The sequence below is a fragment of the Pleurodeles waltl genome, chromosome 6 (assembly GCF_031143425.1).
Source record: "Pleurodeles waltl isolate 20211129_DDA chromosome 6, aPleWal1.hap1.20221129, whole genome shotgun sequence".
NCBI classification, from domain to species: domain Eukaryota; kingdom Metazoa; phylum Chordata; class Amphibia; order Caudata; family Salamandridae; genus Pleurodeles; species Pleurodeles waltl.
The window spans coordinates 106,625,184-106,646,914 of NC_090445.1; the positions used below are offsets into that span (position 1 = coordinate 106,625,184).

The 21,731-nt window shown below is 46.8% G+C and overlaps 1 protein-coding gene across 5 annotated transcripts in view; it reads left to right on the forward strand.

The window, feature by feature from the left end:
• Positions 1 to 21,731, forward strand: part of CACNB1 (calcium voltage-gated channel auxiliary subunit beta 1) — a 335,868-nt gene that overhangs the window by 146,275 nt on the left and 167,862 nt on the right. The window contains exon 1 of one of the 5 annotated variants that reach the window (XM_069237467.1): positions 5,962 to 7,290. The exons of the other annotated variants lie outside the window; for them this stretch is intronic. Within the exon in view, the coding sequence (XP_069093568.1) occupies positions 7,258 to 7,290 (33 nt within the window). The 5' untranslated portion in view covers positions 5,962 to 7,257. Of the gene's footprint in view, positions 1 to 5,961; positions 7,291 to 21,731 lie in introns of those variants that run through there. 5 annotated transcript variants of the gene reach the window in all.

Here is a 21,731-nt window from a genome sequence, read left to right on the forward strand (position 1 = left end):
AAGTATTGATTTATGGATGAAGCAGGGGTGTTTACATTTAACTCGGACATTCCGTTGTTGCATTACACTAAGCAGATCCCAGGGTTAAGTTTCCTTCCGCTTGGAACTGGGACGTTTGGTAGCTCAGCAGTCTGGGATAGAGGCAGTTGCATGGTCATCATAGCTTGGGTGATCACTGCCTTGTCTAACAAGGACTGCAGCATCTCAGGAATCACTATATGTAGTGTACGAATGTGCTACAGTGTATCACTTTTCAAATATGTTTATGCAGTATAATGACAAGTCCAGGGTGACCCCCCCCCCCCCAGACTTTTCAGCTTGGCGCGTGCAATGATGGTGTTCTAGGATGTGTGGTGGAACGAGAGTAGCTGGAGTTTTAGTTTGTGTTGCTGCCCTTGCATGCTTTAAAGGTGGACTTGTTGTTAATGTGTCAGTAGATCTGTACGTTGTCCGCTTGCTAGCGGTCTGGGAGATTGATTTTGTCTGTATGCTTGGCAGTGGGATGGAGCAGAGATATATTTTATTTACTTGAAAAATGCATTCAGAAAGATACATTACATCAGGTCCATGATGGGCAACAGAGAGTAGGTCACCTTGAACTCTATGAGATCCATATATTCAGCGGGAGGGATTATATAATGCAGGAAAAGGGAAGGGAATTAATATGCTGGTGACAAACTGTCCTCCGATAATGATATTGAATATTTCTGAGATGAACATGTGCTTTATTAATAGTTAGTATTAGTAGGGAAATTATTACGTTGTGGAATATTGTTCAAAATGTGCTGGTCACTTCTGGAAAAAGAACGAGACAGTGTTATTTTTTTATTGAAGTGAGGGGTATTTTAATAGAATGTAGAATTCCTGTGAAACACTCTTCCCACCACAGATAATCTGTTTGGTAGCTGGATAGCTAGGTATATAAAAGTAGATCCGAAGGGACAGTCAATGACGAGTCACCTGAAGGATGTGCCCAACTCAAGTTGCTATTAAGAGTTGCCTTGTAAGGATGTGAACTAGAGGAGAGAGGAGTATGACACGCCCCATAATTCATGCCCTTCATCATCCATGTGGAAGGCATCATATGTATTGCATTAAACCAGAGAAGTGTTTCCATTATTGGTTCATTACATCAGGACTCTCAAATTGGTGGTAGTATCAGTTCAGTGGCTGGAGCAGAAGCTGGCCCCTAGAAATTCAAAGAGATATTGATTGTCATCATTTGTTTATAGTCAGGGAGATCACATTTTCTTTGGATTTTGAGGGTGGTGGGTTTTCTTACAGAGTGATTTAAAATATTCTACTCTACCACGAAAGAGAGCCATTGAACGAAGCGTATGGTCCCTTCTTTGTTTCGATAAACATCCAGAATTGTAGACGTCCAACCTCTTGTGCTCTGAACAGTGGTGGAGAAGGCTTACTTTCTTGTCCCTGTGAGTTTGTGATGTGGGATTTTTGAGGGTATTTTTTTCACGTAGAAGAGCAGGTGAATGTTTGCACAGTAGATAGGTCTCCTAGTGAAAATGAGTTTATGCATGATGCAAAGAGTTTAAATGGTTTTGTGACTTCAACAAGGAGCAAATACAGGAGCAGGGTGTAGGATGCAGAGAAAAATTTAAATGAATAAAGAAGGGTGCTAACTCTTGGACCAGGATCTTGGACAAAAATAGAAGGATCAAGTTCCTCCTTTGCCTGGGGCCTTAAGATGAGACTCATTCCTGTCCCTGGGTGAACCAAACCCTCTCATATGTAGCTAGTTCGTTTTTGAATTATCAGCTTATTCAAAGGCCTTATCCCTAACACAGGCAATCATCTCTCAGTTTATGTTAAGGCTTCTTGATGTTTGCTTCCACATATTCAAGTCAAGTAGTCCTCAATGCTTTACAGAGCCTTCTCTTGACATGCAAAACAGAGACCTGTATTTGTTGACTGTGCATTTCTTGATGACTACCCTCACTCAAGCTTGCCTTTCAGAACGTCTTGCCACTAGACATCAGCGGTGTAGAAGCAAACTGTTAGAATTTTTGCACTGTAAATAAAGTGTGGTGCCAACAAGTGAGTAAGCACTCAAAACACAGGTAAATGTATTGGAGATCTTTATTCCAAGCCTAACCCCCTGCAGCTCATCATATGAAAATGGCGGAGCCAACAAGACTCTGATTGCAGACCTTCCAACTTCACCAAAAACCTCAAAGTGTGAGGAGGGGGTGGGGTCTTTGGGGGGGCATGGCCTTGTGTCGAGAAGCACCTAAGAGGCACTTTTGCTCCCACCCCGGCCCTAAATCGCCTCCTCAAAAAAAAAAACACAAAAACAAAAGTTTGCTGAGGCTGCTGTAGATGTCGTGGGGTGTTTTCACACCCATTAGTGGATCCTGGCAGTAAAAAGTCTCCGAAAACAGGCTGAAAAACACTGTTTACAGGGCTTTTCAGCTCGTTTTCCCTGCCACTTATGATATTGCTCCTCACTGGGAGACCGTGTGAGAGGAGTCACTATTGTGTGTCACACGGTGGCACCAGAATGAAGGGGAGGTGGAGGGGAGAGATGCAAAGATAGGCACGGGTATCGGAAGGAGAGGGAGGGTGGAAATATTTTGTGAGGATAGTTAGAGGGAGACAAATACTCGAGAGGTCGAAAAAGAGCAGAAGCGTAGAGTAACAAAAGGTGAATGTGACAGAGAAAAGAGGTAGGGGAAATCTAAAGTTTATATTGAGATGGAGTGTGTGATAGGGAGAGAGGTAGACCAGTTGTGTAATGAACCTTGAGGGGACCCCCCTGGACCCAGTCAGTGGCTTGCCACCCGTTCTTTTTTAATTCCCCCCTCAATCCCGCCACCCCCGTTCAGTGGCAGCTGCCACTGGGCATGAGCACCTGTAGCTCATATCTTAATAAAGAATACTGTTGACCTTTGATCTGATATTTTTATGAATTGTGTTTATTATCATTTATGTGAAGTTGTCAATAAAAGTTCAGTAGACTGAAGTATGTTCAGTTCAAATTGAAACTTAATGTCTACTCTGGTCTCTGCTCCAATCACAGCTTGACTCTGCATAAGCTACTTCTTTTCCGAGTGTCAAGCATGCAGACGTTACTCAACTTACTCTGCTGTCTGGACAGCCAGGGCAGGTCTTCACTGCTGCAGGTAGGGAGGCCTAAACTTTACAGACCACAGATTTCTTTATAGGATTGGCAGTGATCTTGCTGTGAAAAGAACAACTTGTTTTTTCCTATTTCTCTATACTTGAAGATGTCTAATAAAGAGCCACCTGAGTTCCTTCTTAGAGAAGGTTGGCAACCATTTTGATTGAGTAGAAGGGGTGGATGCTTTGAGTGAGAACAAAGCAAAATCCATCTTGTTGAAAATACGTGACCATCTTGGGTGAGGACCATTAGGCCGCCATCTTACGTAGTCAGCTATATTGGGTAAGATTTGGGCAGTTTGTTGAATAGTATCTTATGGTGGCAATCTTACTGAGATTTAAAAAGATAGCGATTCTGTGAGGGTCAGGTCTGCTGCAGACGCCATCTTGTTGCATGGAAAATAGAAACAAAGTGACTTCCTGGTAACCCTTCAATCTTGGAAGGCTGCTAGTCTAATTAAACCGAAGGCTACTGTGTCAGGGAGAGTTCTGTCTGTCCTTGAGTTCTGGTTTGCTCTAAACCCCACCCTCTACCTGCAATTAGTAGGTGAGGCCTACATAACTCACCCCTTTACCTTTTTAGATCCCCTCCTCTGCTTTCAAGGCTACAAGCCATTCCATCGTCCTCCTTCAACTACACTCGCTATTCTTGATCACCCTCCACGTCTGATCACTTTCTGGCTTGAGCAGAATCTTCCTGTTCACATTCATCCAATTTAGATCTCTCTCACCCACCCCGCTGCATCCCTAACACGCGTCCATGCTCAAATGATCCCCCCAACAAACACTGTACATAGCAAGTACCCTCGGATTTCTTATGCACACCTCTGTAGCTCTCCCACACAGCCATTATGATCCCTCACCATCAATCACTTATATCCCCACCCACCCACATCCTATAGAGCAGGGGTCTTCCCAATGGGGGGGACCTCAAGTGGGTCCAGGGGGTGCCAGGCTCTGGCTAAAAGAAGCATTATGCTGATAACAGGGCGTTGTTTTAAGCTGGAAAAATGAGCAGCAATAAACCGCTCTATAATGGGCCATCACTAGCATGTTTTGTCATTTATATCCAAGCTGGGGGTATGTGTTAAAGGGAAGGGACTGAAAATACTCTTTAAAACTCCCGACCACACTCCTAATAATCACACTGTGGATGCTTTTACATGTTAGTAAGGCTTGCCTGGCCAGAATAGTATGTTTGGCATCATGTTTTTTATTGCACTTTTAAACAGTACCAGAACTTACCTGCAATGTTTGAATAGCTCTAGACATATTTAAACATTATCGATTTAACTGAATAATTGTGAAAAAGTTGGAGGGGGGGGGGGGGGGCCGTGATTTTTTTTTTCCACTGAGGTAGGGGCGGCATTAAACGTTTGAAGACCACCTCTCTGGAGCTACCCACCCTATCTAGAACCTTCCCCCCACTATATGTGACTTTCGCACGCTCTCCCTCCATTTCCTTACCAGGTACCCCTCCAATCTCTAAACACCCACTCTCTACCACCGATCCTGCCACCACCTCACCCATGCTGGCTCCAGCCCTCCTCTGTTGCCCCAGACCCCTGCACCCACCCGTGTCGGGTGCATTTCTCCCTGTAAGAACTTCCTCCGCCAGCCCTTCCAGCGGTGCCCGGCAGAGGAAGTCTTAGGATGAGCTCAGAGCTGTGCAGCTACAAAGGCACTGGACGTGTCGGGGGGGGAGACGAAGGAGCCGGAGTGAAGGGGAGGGGGAGACGCGAGGATAGGCAAGGGTATCGGAAGGAGAGGGAGGGTGAAAGTAGAGGGAGACAAATACTCGAGAGGTTGAAAAAGAGCAAGAAGGGTAGAGTAACAAAAGGTGAACGTGACAGAGAAGAGGTCGGGGAAATCTAAAGTTTTATATTGAGAAGGAGTGTGTGACAGGGAGAGAGGGAGACCAGTTGCGTAACGAACCTTGAGGGGAGCCCCGGACCCAGTCAGTGGCTTGCCGCCCCTGTAGAGTGTACTGTGCTGAGGGGGCCACCTGGAGCTCGCCACCCAACGCACCGCGGAAGCTGCGGGGGCTTTTGTTACGGCACTGAGGGAGACTGCTACAGTGTGTTGAGGGGCAGGGGCAGTCGAGGAAAGGAGGAGGATACGAGGGAGAGGGGTAGAGAGGGGACACTGCTTGCTGCATAAAGCGCGAGAGGCAGTGGGACAGTCAAGGGATGGACAGGGAAGAGAGGAGAGGGGCCAGAGATGGCCACAGCTCATGTAAGGTTTTTGAGGGTCAGGGGGACAGTCGAGGCGTGGACAGAGGATAGAAGGGAGAGGGAAGAGAGGGACATTGCTACACCAAGAGTGAGAGACAGTGGGACAGTCTAGGGCTAGACAGATGGGGAATAGAGAGGGCACTGCCACAGTGAGTGTGTTGGGCGGGGCTGGGCAGCCGAAGATAGGACAGGATAGAAGGGAGAGAGAGAGGCACTGGTGCAAGTGTCGAGAGACAGTCGAACGAAAGTCAGACTGGAAGTGGGAGGGGAAGAGAGAGTCGCTGCGACATTTAAGGTTTTGATTGACAGTTGAGGGATGAAGAGAGGACGGAAGAGATGGGGTGAAGAGAGGGAGAACGGGGCACTGCTACCTGGAGCACGTTTGATTGCAGAGGGGAGAGAGGTATGAGATTGAAAAGAGTCGTAAGAGGGACAGATGAAAGAGGGCGACAGACACAAGGAGTCTGGCGGCGTCAGCGATGCCTCCGAGCACCTGCCATGGAGCTGCACATATTTATGGCTCGCGCAGAGCGGCTCTGCCAATCAGAGGCCTCGGAGAGTCATCCCTTCCCGGCTATTTCCAGCCAGCCTTGGTATTCCTCTTCCAGTGAGCACTAAAGCCCCGCTGGCTCCAGAGGCATCCGGACCAGGCCACACTGCGTAGGCACCGCCAGCATCACTTCCAGCCGGGCTGCCCGGCCCCGTCGTGAGGCCGTGAACTCAACTGTGTCCCTGGAATATACCCACCTGTGGTCCAGCCTCTCCGCAAACCCCCCCAGATTACCTTTCCAAAGATCCCCGCTCCCCGGAATGTGTCACTAACCATCACCCGTGCGCCGAGCTTTGTTAGTTAGGCCTCACTACAAGTGTACCGCGCCTTGGGAACCTCTCTGCGCCCTCATTTATGTGGCGAGGTCCGCAGTGAGGGCGCTGCCTCATCCGAACCAAGCCCATGACCCCTGGATATTGCCAAGTTCCCCTCAGCCTCGTCGAATGAAGCGTTCACCATCCGTGCCGAGCCCTAGGGCCCTGTGAAGCTTCACGTCTGCTTATGTGTGCGCTCTTCCTCGCGTAAGGGGTCTCACATCATCTTTGCTGAACTGTGACCCCTGGAGCACGTCACTGCCCGAGTGGGGTGTGCCAAGCTTAGAGTGCCATCGTTACCGAGGGTTATAGGAGCCCAGGGATGTCGCCTTCACCTTTGAGGCAAGTCTCTTCTTGAGGGCCCCGAAGCATGTCCTGTTATCATTTGGGCCCTTGAGACGTATCGCTGACTGGAGCTATCAAGCCCCGAGGACAAGGTCTTCCATCATTCTGACCACTGGGACATTGCGCAGTTGTGTGTTTGTGTGTACAGTCTTCGATTGTTGGCTCCGGGTCACCCATGCACTATTTACTGGGGCATTGGGACATTTCGCTGCCCCTCACCTGTGTGCCAGTACTCGTTGAAAGGCCCAGGCAGCCACACAAAGCTTCAGGAGCACTAGAAGGTCTTGCTACCTCTCCGAGATACGAAGTGGGCGCCACATTCGTTCTGTCTCACTCTAAGACCCAAGGGGCAGCTTCCTGCGTCTCCCCCGTGTGCCTGGCCGTGTTTACAGGGTGCCAGGTTAACTGTTGCAAGCAATAGGGCCACTGGGACCTCTTACTTCACCAGTGTGAGTGCACTGCACTGCACTGCACAAGCGCCCAAACCCTCAGATTGAACACAGGCTGGCGTGGAAGTGCCACCATCCCTGCCTCTTGAACACATAGTGGTGTGGCAGTACGCGTACCCGCACCTTGACCACACAAAGGTCTGCTGATCTGTACTGTGGGATATTTCAGGGCACAGTTTGAAGGAGTCAAAACCCGGGTGGGCAGCACGCGCACAGCCCAGGCAGTCATGTACCTCTATGGCCTAGGGGAGTCTGAAGAGGTGAGTGTGGGTTTCTGTCTGTCTAGGGCCTGTAAAGGGGGAGAGGTGGAGGGTGGCAGTGTCTGACCTTTCCTTTGGCATTCGTCTTCTTTATGCTTGCATCTGCTGATTGTGGGATGTTAGCCTCGGTACAGGTTTAGGTTGGTATATGTTTGAACTATCCCAAGAGTGTGTCAGGGGAGCCTGTGCATCTCTTTAATGTACTGCTCGTCACTGGGACTGTATGGATGAAATATAACCATCTCAAAGTCCCCTATATTTGTCCTGCTTTGTACCTCTGTAGGTCATTGTCTCCCATTGTTTCAGTTTTCCCATAGTATCAGTTTTTGGCATGCCAGGAATGACCCTTATTTCCGAGTCAGGGTATGTAGGCTAATGATCAGTAGTTCCACTGTCCTCTCAGGTTATTACAGTTGTACCACTGTCTTTCTGTATCTTGGTTTATATGTACTGTCTGCAGGGTCCTGTTCCTTGTGTTTGTATTTGCACCTTTGTGAGTCTGTTTTCCTGTCTGTTTTCAGTATCAGTCAGTCTGCATCTCTCTATGTGACTGTGTCTATGGGTGTCTTTATTAGTTTCTCCTCTAAATCTGTCAGCATATCGTTTGTAGTAAAGTGTCTATCTCTGTCTTCCATATCTGTTGTTTCTGTATATTGTCTATGTAGCTATGTGTGCTGGTGTCTGTTCTATCTCCCTGAAATTTCCATTTGTGTCTTTATTTGTGTGTTTGCATTAGTGTATCTTTTTTTAAATCTGCATACCTTTTGCTTCTCTGGCTTGCGTGTGTGTGTGTTTATAGCACTTTTATTACCTAATTTCATTTTGCATGCAGCCTTGGGGCTTGGTTATATAGGTGCCAGTTTACTGTCGAGAAGAGCCATTGTTCTGTAACTTTGGTCGTTATCTCCTTGTTAACGTGGTCGGTCTTCCCCAGGCCTGAATTCCGGTATAAATAAAATGGCGGATATAAAAAGTTGGTTGCCAGTCCTTGGTCTGTAGCAGCAGCGGGAAGATCGAGCCGTAAACCAAGCCACAAATATAGTCGCTTCAGGGAACGTGGCATATTGTGTCAGTTCGGATGTGGAAGTGATGAGTGCTCGTCACTAAGCTGCACACAAGGAAACATCTGATGCATCCGCACTGCGTGGGAGTGTATTACTTGGTAATAATGCACAGTGCTGGTAGGGGAAAATCTTTCTAATAGTTATCGACTGAGTTTAGTGGCATAGGGTACCGGCGTGGTTTTATGTGGCGAGGAGTGAGTGAGACCTTGTACACTTAGTTTAGTTGTCATGTGAAGGGAGCGCTGCTGCTCCGTCCTCTTGTATGTGCCACGCCCTGCAGGAAGTCCCACCTTCCAACATGGCCAACACTTGGACCACGGGTTGTTTCTAGTCTCTCTGGGGACTAAACAATATACATAAATGTCACAGAATAAACCGACTGAGGAAGATTTCACTGCAGTTTTTCGTCGATTTAAGGATCGTGCTGGTTGAAGGCTTTATGTTTTTAAGACAGCAGTGTTAGTGTGAGGGAGTGTTTCTGAATTACTTCTACAGCCTCCGATTTCCAACCTCTGTCCCGGAAAGTTTGATTACATTTAGCACATGTTCCAGTTTTCGGAGGGGGGTGATTTAACACACAGAGTGAGGCAAGCTTTCATATGTTCCAGTGCAATATTAGAGAGCATTCCCTAGCCCAAAGCAATTTAGTTAACATAGATAGCACTGCATGTAAAAGTTGCATTTATTTTCCCTTAGTGCCACATTGTCTGTGTTTTCTGTTTGTGAGTGCTGTCGATTACGTCATGTTGTGTCCATCAGTGGATGCAAAATTGTAGTCCCACTTCTGTGTTTGTGCTCTGGTCTCCCTACACAGTGTTTCCTAAGTGAAGGCTCTGGCTGGTGGAACGAGTTCTCATTATAGAGGGAATGTCTCAGGTATTGGGGATGGTGTCCCTGTATCAAGGCTACGGTTGCTGACATATGTTTGCAGAGACTGCCTAGCATAGCTTTCCTGACACTGGCAGTAGCTGTGGCCGAGCAGTAAAATAGTGAATTAAGAACAGGCCTTGTTTGGATTGGTCTCTGATACAATATAATTCATAGGCAATCATATTTATTGAAAAGGAATGGCAGGCAAAGTGTATTTATTAAACAATTGAATGTCAACACTCAAAAGGAAAGTAACAATTAAAATGTAATGCTTTGGTGAAACACCGATGCTTCAAACCATATGGTTGTTGAGCTATTACACCAAAACGTCAATGCACATTACAGTACAACACAGCCAAGTAACAGTACCTTTCAGTGCTAAACGATTCTAGTCTTCTACAAATTCAAGGCAGATCAGCAGATCTAATAACCAAAAATGCGTTTGTGCCCACCAGTTAAGACAAGTCAGCTAACCGGAGGCAAAGCAAAGTTTTGGTGGTAATTGGTATTTGGCACACCTTGGAGTAGGCTGTTCATAATGCCTACCGGTACCCCAGATTCTTACTTGGCTTGTGGTTAGTGGTTAGGTCTGCCAGAGGGACAAATGGACCACAACTCAAAGCCAGTCAGTTGCATTTGAATAATCTGAAATGTCCCTGGATACTGGTATCGATAGTCTGTTCATGGTATGAGCACATGTTCACTTACCCTTATCTTTGAACAAGCTGGCTGAAGCTCAAATGTTTCGAAAGTGTTTTGGCTTTCCCTGAAAATAGTTAGTTAGGATAAGGATTTTTTTTGTGGACTGATTTATTGGGAAGCACTGGTCATAGTCAAAACGGATTTCACTGGTGATTGGGACTTGTAGGCCTCTTGCACTATTTGATGTGCATTTGCAGATATCTCAAAAAAATCTCTTGCTCAGGGGGCAATTGCAGCTACCGGTTTTGAACCTTCTGTACTTCACAGCACAGAGCTCATCAAGGAGGGAAAGCTGTCTTTGGACACTCTGGTAGTCCAGCAGGGGGAAACTGCGCTTTGGACAAAATGAGTGGCGGGACTAAGGCGGGCTGTGGCACACATTTGCTGTCAGTGCCACACTAGTTACTCCAGACAGTCAGGACATTATACCTACTCACCACTCCCCCCCACAAAAAAACCACCAACCTGCCAGTCGCCCCCCCAAACCTAATGTTGCTAAACAATGACTATGCAACAATATCAAACGGTCGTATGGTAGGCTGCAGGCAAGCCTACCACGGACTACACATAGGAGATCACTAGGACAGGGAAGTGATACCCACATATCAGTGCCCACTACTGTAAACCAGTAATTCCAGAACCAGGGCCCAAACCACGAAAGGAACCAGCCCTCCACCCCTGCAGTCAGAATGCCACAGGCCCTTAAGGGGACCAGCCAGCCTCTAACCCCAAGTCCCCCCCATCCCACCCCCTCCCCACAATCCTCATTCAATAACCCCTCTAAAGCTCTCGCTATCTCCTCTGTGGGGCCCCACCCTCTCTTGGCCTCACCAAACAGGACAGTGCTTTCATAACCAGCCCACGTAATGAGATCATGCTTCCATTGATCAACCCACGGCCCCACGGATGACTTCCACCTAAGAGTAATCATGCATTCCGCTAATATCAAAGCCAAATCTATGATTCTAGAGGTGTCAATATTCATTGCCGATGAGGGAATAACCCCAGTAAGAACGCCACTGGTGAATGCTGGATATTACTGCCAATCACACGACTCATCTTCTCCCTCACCTGCAACCCCACCACCGCCAAAACCAAACTACACTCTGCACTCCTTGACACCGCTGCCTGGATGACAGCCAACCACCTTAAACTCAACTCCAACAAAACCGAGATAATCATTTTTGGCCCACGCAAAAACACTTGGGACCTCTCATGGTGGCCCACCACGTTAGGCCCCGCACCCACCCCCGCAAACAACGCACGCAACCTCGGCATCATCCTGGACCCCTCCCTCTCAATGGCCCAACAAATCAACGCCCTCACCTCCTCATGTTTTAACACACTCCGCACACTGAAAAAAACATTCAAATGGATCCCCACAGAGACCAGAAAGACAGTCACCCACACACTCATCGGCAGCAGGCTAGACTACGGTAACGCCCTCTACGCCGGCACCACACTCAAACTCAAACGCAAACTACAGCGTATCCAGAACTCAGCAGCATGCCTCATCCTCGACCTCCCCCGCCATGAACACATCTCACCACACCTCAAATCCCTCCACTGGCTCCCCATAGACAAAAGGATCACCTTTAAGATCCTCATCCACGCACACAAATCCCTCCACAACACCAGCCCAACCTACCTTAACGAAAGAGTGACCTTCCACACTCCCACACGCCACCTCCGCTCCGCCGACCTCTCTTTCGCCACAGTTCCTCGCATCAAACACACCACCACTGGAGGCACATGTCTCTCCTATCTGGCCCCCAAAGCCTGGAACTCCCTCCGCAAAACCCAGGACCTCCTACTCTTCAGGAAGAGCCTTAAAACCTTAAACTTAAAACCTGGCTTTTCGAACAGTAATCTCCCCTCCCACCCCCCTCCCCCAGCGCCTTGAGCCTTGATTGATTGATGCTAGTAAGGTGCCTGGGCTCTAGTCTCCTGCAACCACCAGATCCATCAGTGTCGGGCCACTGACAACAGGTCCCAGAGCCAGGACCTCAACCACCTAGAGGCCAACAACAACTGAGACAGCTCCTGGTATGTCGGGACAATGGTATCCCCAAGGCCATCTCCACTCTGCCTAGCATGCAGCCACATAGCAACTCCCTGCATCTGGGCCACCCACTAATATGCTTCAAAATCCAGGGCTGCCGACCCACCCTCTGTCATTGGTTGCTGAAGCTCAACCAATGCCTCCCTGCACCAGCCCCTATTCCAGATCAGCCCAGTGAACAAGATGTCAATTTCCCAGAATTTGCTCCTAGGGACAATCACCGGCAGAGATACAAAATAGTATAACAGTCATGACAGGGCCACTAACTTAACAACCGCCACACTCCCGGCCACAGAGTTTTTCAACACTCCACCACCGCCCTCAAGGCAGCCACCAGTATTACCCTCCAGAATATCCTGGTGCTCATGATATATGCGGACCCTCCGATATTTCGGCAACTTGGGCTCTCATTGCAATTCTACCGTAAGCTGGGACCGGGCCACTCCCACCTGAACAGGAAACAGGCTGGTCTTCTGCCAAATAATATAGATGCCCGAAACATCCCCAAAGCCGCCTAACAAGTGAATCGCCTTCACCATATCCATCCGTGCATCATTTAAGAAGAGCAAAACAACGTCCATGTATAATGCAATATGATGCTACAACCCATGACACAACATACCTTCAATATCAATCCCAACATGCACCCTACAAGCAAGGAGCTCTGCCGCCAGTGCAAATAGCAGTGCCAATAGCGGGCCCCCCTGCCTGGTCCCCCTACCCACAGTGTAGATATCAATGATAACACCCCCCATTTTAACTCACTCCTTGGGAGCCAAGTACAATAGTCCATCCAAGCCACTTAACCTCTCTCCAGATTCATCACCCCAACATCTCATACAGGTATGTCCAATCCAGGCTATTAAAAGCCTTCACAATGTCCACTGCCAAAACTACCCCATCAACCTCAGGACAGGCCCCATCCTGCAGCACGTGCATCACTCTACAAATATTGACGGTGGGCTGTATTATGGCCAGGACTAAAGCCAGCCTGGTCTCTGTGGGTCAGAGCAGTCATATTAGGCATCAAACAGGTCGCTAGTACCCGACTTTATAGTCGACATTCAGCATCAACAGCAGGCAGTACGCCTTCACATCTGATGAGGGTGTCTAGGCTTAAGCAGTGGTACCACCAACAGCTTCATCGTGGCCTGTGGCAAGAATCCACACTCCCTAGCCACCCAGTACATCTCTACCAGCTTGAGTGCCAGTTGGTCAGCATACACTGCATAAGATTCCACAGGCAACCCATCGAAACCTGGGACCTTCCCCTTGGCCACCCCCTTTATGCCCTTATTTCCTGCACGGTGACATCAGAACCCAGGGCCTCTTCCTCCTCCACCGTCCAGAAGGGCATCTGCAAAGCAACAAGAAAAGTCAACATTTCCTGTCATACAGCTCTGTACAATACAGTTGAAACTGCTCATTAATGTCTCTCTGTTTACACACCCTAACCCTGGACCCCACTTCAAGGTCCAGTATGAGAGACTCTGTCTTCGAGGAACTAACCAGCCAAGCTAACAATGTATCAGTTTATCCCGCTCTGCATGCACCCTGGCCTTTATTCCTGATAATCAAAGCAAAGTCACTCTTTGGAATCCAGCAGGGACTGCCACTCAACATCCCTAGGGGCCTGCTTCTGCGCCTCAACATCCTGCACCAGTAACTTGCACGTCCCCACCGTCCCCCCCAAGCACTGACCCTTGATCACTCTCTGAAAGGCATCCCATACCACTAGCCGGGAGGAGGCAGTGTGTTCATTCTCTGCAAAATAGTACCTAATCCCTTCCTCAGTAGCCTGCTAGAAGACCTGGTCATCCAGCAACTCCACTTTCACTCTCCAGGTGGGAATAGATGTGGGTGTGGGAACCCATTCCATGGCAACACACGGGGATTGTGATTGGAGACCGATCTGGACAGATACTCCCTGTTCGTAATGGACACGTGCATCAGGAGTTCACAGGAATGTGTCAAGATGGACAAGCAACTCATGAAGGACGGAAAAAACAAATAATCCCTGTTGCGGGGATAAGCAACCCTCCAGGTATCCAAAAGTCACCAGCACTCCTTCCACTCCCTGGACGTCTGTCCCACCAGCAGAACTTTGGAATTGAGCAATGGCGGGTGAGATCGATCCAGCACCAAGTCTGCCACATGCTAAATAGTTATATAGTTTGCCAATTACTTAGCTTCTTAGCAGTTTGATGGAGAGCTTATCGACAGTTGTGGTTTTGTCCACTAGGTAATGACTGGATGGGGTTTGGGGGTGCCCATGAAAATGCCTGGCCCAATAAGTAAGTGCTTTGTTGATTGAGTGAGTATATGGGGTCTGCTGTTTCCACCCAATTGGAGCGGTATAGTTGTGTTATCTCTGTTGAACATGTCACAGTGGCGATGTTGGCCCTCTGATCCTTCACCTAAACCTGAGTCAGCTTTGGAGCCTTTGCATTTGCTTTGGTGTCTCACCGGACCCTGTACTGTGTGGTTGATTACTGCCTTTCCTATGGGTTGGTGAACGTGATGCTTGTGGAGGAGCAATGTAAGCCATATGTAGTGGTTGTTCACCTTCAGCCATCATATTAGCAGTGTGGTGTGATCTTTTCCTTAGATATCTGGTTAGGCATTGCCTAGTTAAGAATATGTAAATTCTTCCTGAGCTTCTAAACATTATTCTGCTCGGCCTTCTCACACTTTTTGCAAATAAATGTTCTCATTGGTGCTACAGTGTGTCTGTTCAGATTTGGTCTATGTGTTTGAAGGTTCCCCTTCTTACGTCTTCCCGTGCCCTCATTTATTGATCCCACTGTTTCCGCTCATATTTCTCTGTGATGAACCAGCCAGCGAGCTCTTTACGCAGTGCAGACAGTGACGCTTGCTGTGTGGTCCAGTAGGTTATCCAGTGGCTCATGAGATGCGAGCTGGTGGTGAGCTGGCGAGGGGAGACGGGGGAGTAGTCGGAAAGAAAAGAAGCAGGGTGAACATGCCGGCAGACAGAGTACAACTCTATGGTTCCAGAGTCATCGATACCTGCCTAGGTGGAATCAGTCACATTTGTAGCAGAGAAACGTGGTAGGCAATTAAACAAACATCATTTGCTTAAGTTAATGATTGTATAGGTAGGAGTACTCATTCTCTGCCCACCCTTCCGCCGACCTCCTACCAGCAGGCTAAACAGTTTCGCAGCTGAGCTGTTGAAAGTGGTATTTCACAGATACTTTGAAGCCATCCTTAGCCCCCCGCTGCGCAGGAGTGAACCCCTTACCATCCTGTCCCTTAGAGCTTCGAGTGAACTCCCCACCCTCAAGTGCCTGGCTTCATCCTCAGGCTAGTCTGCTCATCTGGGATGTGTTCATAGAGGAGCATGGGGCTTTTGTGCTACAGTTCTACTATGAGTGTTGTTGAGAACTTAATTGTTTGATTGGTAGGCTTAGTCTAGAAGAGCAGAGAATAGGAATACGGTGATCATAATAGGGCCGGCTATATCGTGTTACCAAACAGAGCAACAAAAACTCCCTACTGGTCACCCCCCTCCCTGAACCCTTCCTCTGCCATGTCATTTGAGAATATGCCTCAGTCTGCTCAGCCAGCGATATGTCCGTGATGCATCAGTGAGCTGTCAATAATATTAAGTGTTCATCTGCTCAGACCTGCACCCCCCTCGGCCCTGGGTCTTGTCTGCCAGAGACCGCTATCCTCCTGAGTAGGCACACCTAAGACTGTTCTACCCTCTTACCCACAAATCCTCCGCCCTACCAGAGACAACCTTCTTTCGATGGTATTACTTTGTCTAATCCCCCTCGCACTCCTTCGCCACTCTCCTGCATCACTGCTGTAGCAACAGATGCGCTCAGTATTTTAAACCCACTGACCAAATGCTATTTTAAGACCATTCCAGAATCTTATTTCCGACCCACCCAGATCTTTGAGGGTACTATGCCTCCTTGGTGGTGGGAGGGAGATGAGGGCTATCCCTTCAAGTTGTGAAGACACACAAGTTGGAGGGTTAACCTGACACTAGAGATATATCACTAAATCAGGGCATTAAATTAATAGAAAGAGTTGGAAAGGCAAGGCAGAGGAAACCGTATGTGCAGAACCAACTGATGGACACATGTGTAAGATGAGGGTATCAATAGGGGTACTGACAACATTGTAAAGGTAAGCAGCAAATCAGAGTTGGGCTAAACAATGACACCCTACGTTCTCTCTAGAAAAGCTTTACAATCTAAACTCCGTTACTCCATTACCCCACCCCCTCCTAGCTGACTATGTCCAAGGGGTGGAGGAGGTGGTCTGGCTGCTGAAGAGAGTTCTTTCTCCATATTCTGGAAGCCAGGCTTGCCATGCAAAAGTTGTTTTTCAGGCTTTTTTTCTGAAGCAGACACAACGAAAACTCTTCCATGAGCCGTATCTAAAGTATGTTGCAGAAGGCACATACACCAGTGACCATCTCAATGGGACCCAATCTAACCCAAGTATGACTGACACATTCTAGATTTACTCCTGAATGGTTGGTATCCCTCACCCCCTGGCAAAAGGATGTGCCCAGCTACCATTTCACTTGCCACCAACCAGGCAGTCTCTTCATAATCCACCAATGGGGTTACTCCTTGTGAATAAAAGTAGAAGCTTTGGGTGCTTCTTGACCAGACAGTGACAAGCTCTGCCTGAACACATAGCGGTAGTACCTGGGTAGTCTGACATTCAGGGGCCACCTTTCGAAAATGTTGCTAATAGGGAACCTTCTAGAGGAAAAAGCAAACATTGCTGGATGGGCCCTATGAATCCCCAGTCAAAAACACTTGATGGGAGTCTGGTGTATAAATATATGATATCTTAGATATGTGACTCTGATGGCTGCCAGCACCCAGAGCAAGCATTGGCGAAGCCAAGAGGGTGGCCTTGGACTATTGGTATGGATGCATGTGCTGTGAACTGGCACATAAAGGACACCAAGGCCAGCTCCTAATTCTCTGTCTAACCTTTGACTTATGAAGTAATTTTGAGGCACCAAAATGTGACCATATAGGGGAGATTCTTCTTCGGGCCAAAATTATGATATCAGAAAATCGACGAAGAAATCATTTCAGTAACTTTTTGTTCAGTTCACCTGGGCCGACAAGGCCTTTGAGTGTCATACAGTTTATGTCATTTTACATAGAGGTGGGGCTGAGGCATTCTGTATATATCCCGAGACCAGTAGTAAGCTCTGTCTGCATCCTAGGTAGGGTCTCTTGTGAGTGGATGAAATGTCGAATAAAATATAAGATTCTGACGGTAAACGCCCTGTCACACTTTCCTTGCTTTCTTGGTAAGCTCTTCAAGTGGCCATTAATGCTAATATGCTGAGTGGACCTCTGGTAAATCAGAGAATGTCAGCAAAGTGTTTCATTGATTACAATTAAAATGATGATGAATTATTTTGGTTTCACAAGGGGGCATCAAGTGAATGATATTGCAGTGGTTTGAAACTCAAGCAGGCCTCATCAAACAAAGAAATATTCTGGAATGCGTACAAGGTCGCACTGGGGCAGAAAAAAGACCAGGGCACCAGATTAAAAGTGGCCCCTATTAGCAAATAAGATTGCTACAAAAGAGGCTCAAATTTGCAACTGGAGCAGTTTTGAAAAGACACGCTATTTAAATGTTTTGCGGGATATGGGAGACTGCATGTATTTGTGGCTGCTATGCAAGGTTACATGTACTTGTGCCGCCTGCAGACCATGCTTGTGGTAATATCAGGGAAATCAACAATAAAAGCCAGCCCACCAGACCCTAAAACAGGCCCACAAACAGTCAAAAACCTGGCCCACACACTTGCCTGTCAGACCAGCCTTTCTGGCATTGCCAGGTTGCCCTGTTGGTCAGTTCAACCCTGAATGCCTACTGTTGCGATTGTTTGATATAAAGGACTGTTTTTACCTGAAATCTGGATGCCACATTAAAATCGTTGAGTTTTCTTTTTTGACTACAGGTTTGCACTGCTGCTTTGGCTAACAGTTGCCCTCCCTGCAGTCCCATTGGTTGTAAGTTCTTTTTGCAGTCATTGCCAATTCTCCCTCATATTGGCTATGAGTTGCCCGCACTATCATTGACTGGACTTTTCCATTTCTGCCATTGACTGCCAGTTTCTATTGCTGTCAGTGACAACAAGACTCCTAATGGCTGAAGGATGCCTGGGGTCAGCTACACATTTCCTGTATTGCTATCAACCAATAGCAGTATGTGAAATGTGTACCTGATCGTTTGTTTGAGACCACACTGCTGCCAAATGGCCATGAGATGCTCTGGCTACAGTTGGCTGTGACACCCTCTTATGCCAAGAGAAGCTCACGGTCCCTTCTGTATCTTACTGTGAACCAAACGTTATCTCCACAGCCCTTTCCCTTGGTGACTCGACAGAAGCGTACTTTAGGGTTTCACTCTAAGCTAGACCCCCACTCTAGCTCCCAAAGAGGATGCAGCGTTACAGCCAGAGCTGCTAACTTTGGACCTGGGAAACCAGAATCAAGTCTTGGCATTGGCTCAACAGCTCGTGATCCTGGTCAAGTCACCAAGGGCCAGGTGTATGTAATACTGGTTGTAATTTGTGACCAGTGTGGTAATTTGCGAACCGGCCTATATACTAATAGGTCAGCTTCATTGTGGTGATTCATAGTGCATCGCAATCCGACCTACCTCATGAAGATTAATGAAGTAGGTCACAATTTGTGACCCACTCTAAATCACAACCAGCACATGGACGGTGGCCTGCTGAGGTAGCAGACCACCATGTTTGACTGCTTTTAAATAAAGCAATCTTTTTTTATGCAACTCTTTTCCCTTAAAAGAAAAAAGGCTAAGTTAAAAAAAATGAAAAGTTAAACTAAGGGTAGGCAGTGGCCACGGGGATTTTGTTCAACACTCACAAAGAGAAAGGGATCCTATGGGGACCCCTCCCCATTTGCGAATGCCTTACCACTACCTTCAAATAGCTTGTAAAAATGATTGTTTTGAGACTGGAATTCGGTCACATAACATTAGTACATACTCGTGTGAATCAGTTTGTGGAAGGGATGCCCTAAACACACCACTTCCAAATAACGATTTGATATGTAGTGGCAAACCCAAATTATGATTCGGTAACGTGTTACAGAATCGCCATTTGGGTTTCATACATACCAAAATGCCTTTTTACATTCACAAACGGGCTAGTTCTGTGAATCAAACGATTTGCGAACGTAAAGAAGCTTAGAACCTAGATCTGCTGTTGCCTAAAAAAAACAATCAATGTGTCATTGTAACTGGTGCTCATGTAAAGCGGTCCAATACAATCCGGTCCATTCCGCCCTATATAAAATTGCAAAGAGAGGGATGGCTTGTTTCCAGGGCATTAATTCCAAGTATCCACGGCATGCAACTCGCATGCCCTTTAACCCGGTTAGAACAAATCGATGTTCTAATTGTGTTGGGAAATGAGAAATGCCTTTGAAATTCTGCATTGTTGAAAGAATGTCAGAATGTGAGCCTGGCTTCCACCCGCAGTGTTTTCTTTCTGTGCCCACACCTGTCCCCGGTCCTAGCGCCTCCTAACCAGTGACATATGATATAAATACAGCCCCTGCCGCCCCACACCCGCTCACGCATGCATTCCTCACCCAGAGAGAGATGCCACTCGTCTCCCCCCGCGGACTCCCGAGACCACAGCGAGCCATGACGCTTGCAATGACACACAGCGCACAGAATGGACCGACCCGCCCCTAGGCGCTCAAGGGTGGTTTATTACTCAGATCAGTCGTCCTCGTTTTGTCAACCTTGGTAGGATGGAAGTCCGAGTCTGCTCTGACGATGTTCAAACCCCTGACTAGAATGCTACACACAGACCTCTGTGGCAGATGCGGAACGAACGGAAGTATCTTTTATATATATTTATATATTCTGTACTTCTGGTGTGTCTCGTTCCAGCACTTAAAGCTGACGGTCACAGCTGGATCATCTGAGGCACAAGGTTTCCAAGTGTGGACGTGGGACCAGCTCGAACAACAGGAGTTGGTGGGTTGGTGACAGGGACGTGGCTACCGGTAGTGCAACAGGTGCAGTGGCACCAGGGCCCATTTAACCTTGGCCGTGCTGCATTTTACTACCCCAGCTTCGGTCAAAGCGGCCACTGTCCTTTTCTTCCTTCTATCTAGAGACCTGTAAACTCACCGCTGACTGGCAAATCTTCCCAGGCCCATTTTTAAGGTTTCCTAATGTCCCATTTAAGAGTCTTAATGCAAAAATTCAAAAGACTTGGTACAGAATCATTGCCATGAAATATCTCTGCAAATTGAGGATTACAGAATAGTGCAAAATCAGATATATTCTAAGTAACCAAGTGGGCACCAAATCAATGAAAAAAAACAGACAGCATCCCAAAAGTCTTCAGCAAGGTTCTGGGTCAGTCCAACATCTTGGGTTTATATAGGCACTCTTCAGATGGAACAGAATAAAAAGTGCAGATTCATCATGGTGTGAACAAAAATGTCACAATATTATCAAATTATATCACAGTTTTATTAAACATCATATTGCCTTAGTATCTAAACACTATCCACTACTTGAATATTGATTCTAACCCACTCCTTGCTAATGTCATCTGCAACTAATTAAATGAATAAACAGCAAACTATTAGGAATGAATACTGCACAATGAGCTCGTGAAATGTTCTTGGAAAAGATACAGTATGATGACCATGCTGGAAAGTTTTCACGCAGAACAGCAAGGGCAATGTCAATGAAAAAAAACATGACTTTGCTTGACGGTGTGCTGCAGAAATAATTAACAGTGAAATGTGCAGAGGGAAACATTCATTTTGAAAAAGATGGCTACCAGGCCCAAATTGAAGCCTAATTAGCAAAAGCTAAGAAGACAGACTTCTGCAACTCATAATAGTTTTGTTTCAAAGGCAATACCACTACATCAGTGTGTACATATATTATGGATAGTAAATCCACATTCTGCACATTGTTAATAATGCACAAAAATATGAACACACAAAAACTCTAGCACACACGTGCACACAAACAGGCTTGCAGCAGAAGTACGCCACTCATACACTCAACACATCCAAGGTATGCCATACAGCTTGCTATTAGACAGAACGCCTAACATACATCCAACAAGATCAAGATATGCCTAATAGTTGGCTGTTGTATGGGATTCAATAGCCCTTTGAATATCTTTAAACTCATCTTTTTTTGCTGGATAAAGGACTTTTAATGTGACATAGAAGATGTGCAGGCATATAGTGAATCTCACTGTTTTTAACCCTTGTATAACAAAAACTCATAAACTCACAGCTCAATCAATAAATCGTAGTCACCTAACTAAGAACAGTATCAGAATACAATACTTGTAAGACATCAGTAAAGATTATCAACTCATGGTATGTATTAACATGGTTTATTCTCTAAGGAAATATGAGTCCCATAGAGTGGAGGAAGCACCAGCAAATGCAGAGGAACTCTCTCCACAGCCCAAACCTTAACACACAATTCTGAGGTATGAATATTCATTCTCAGACCTACTAGAGATATTGTAAGCACAGAAATAATATAGATTCCTAACACAAATATCAATGAGAATACACAACTTCTCCCTTCTACGTAAAGTGATGGGCAGTTGTGTCTGTGTTTTCATAAAAAGAATGAGGAGGGTTATACTTCATAATCCTTCTTCCATGCAAGACTTTTATTGATTCACACTGCTAACCTTTTTATGA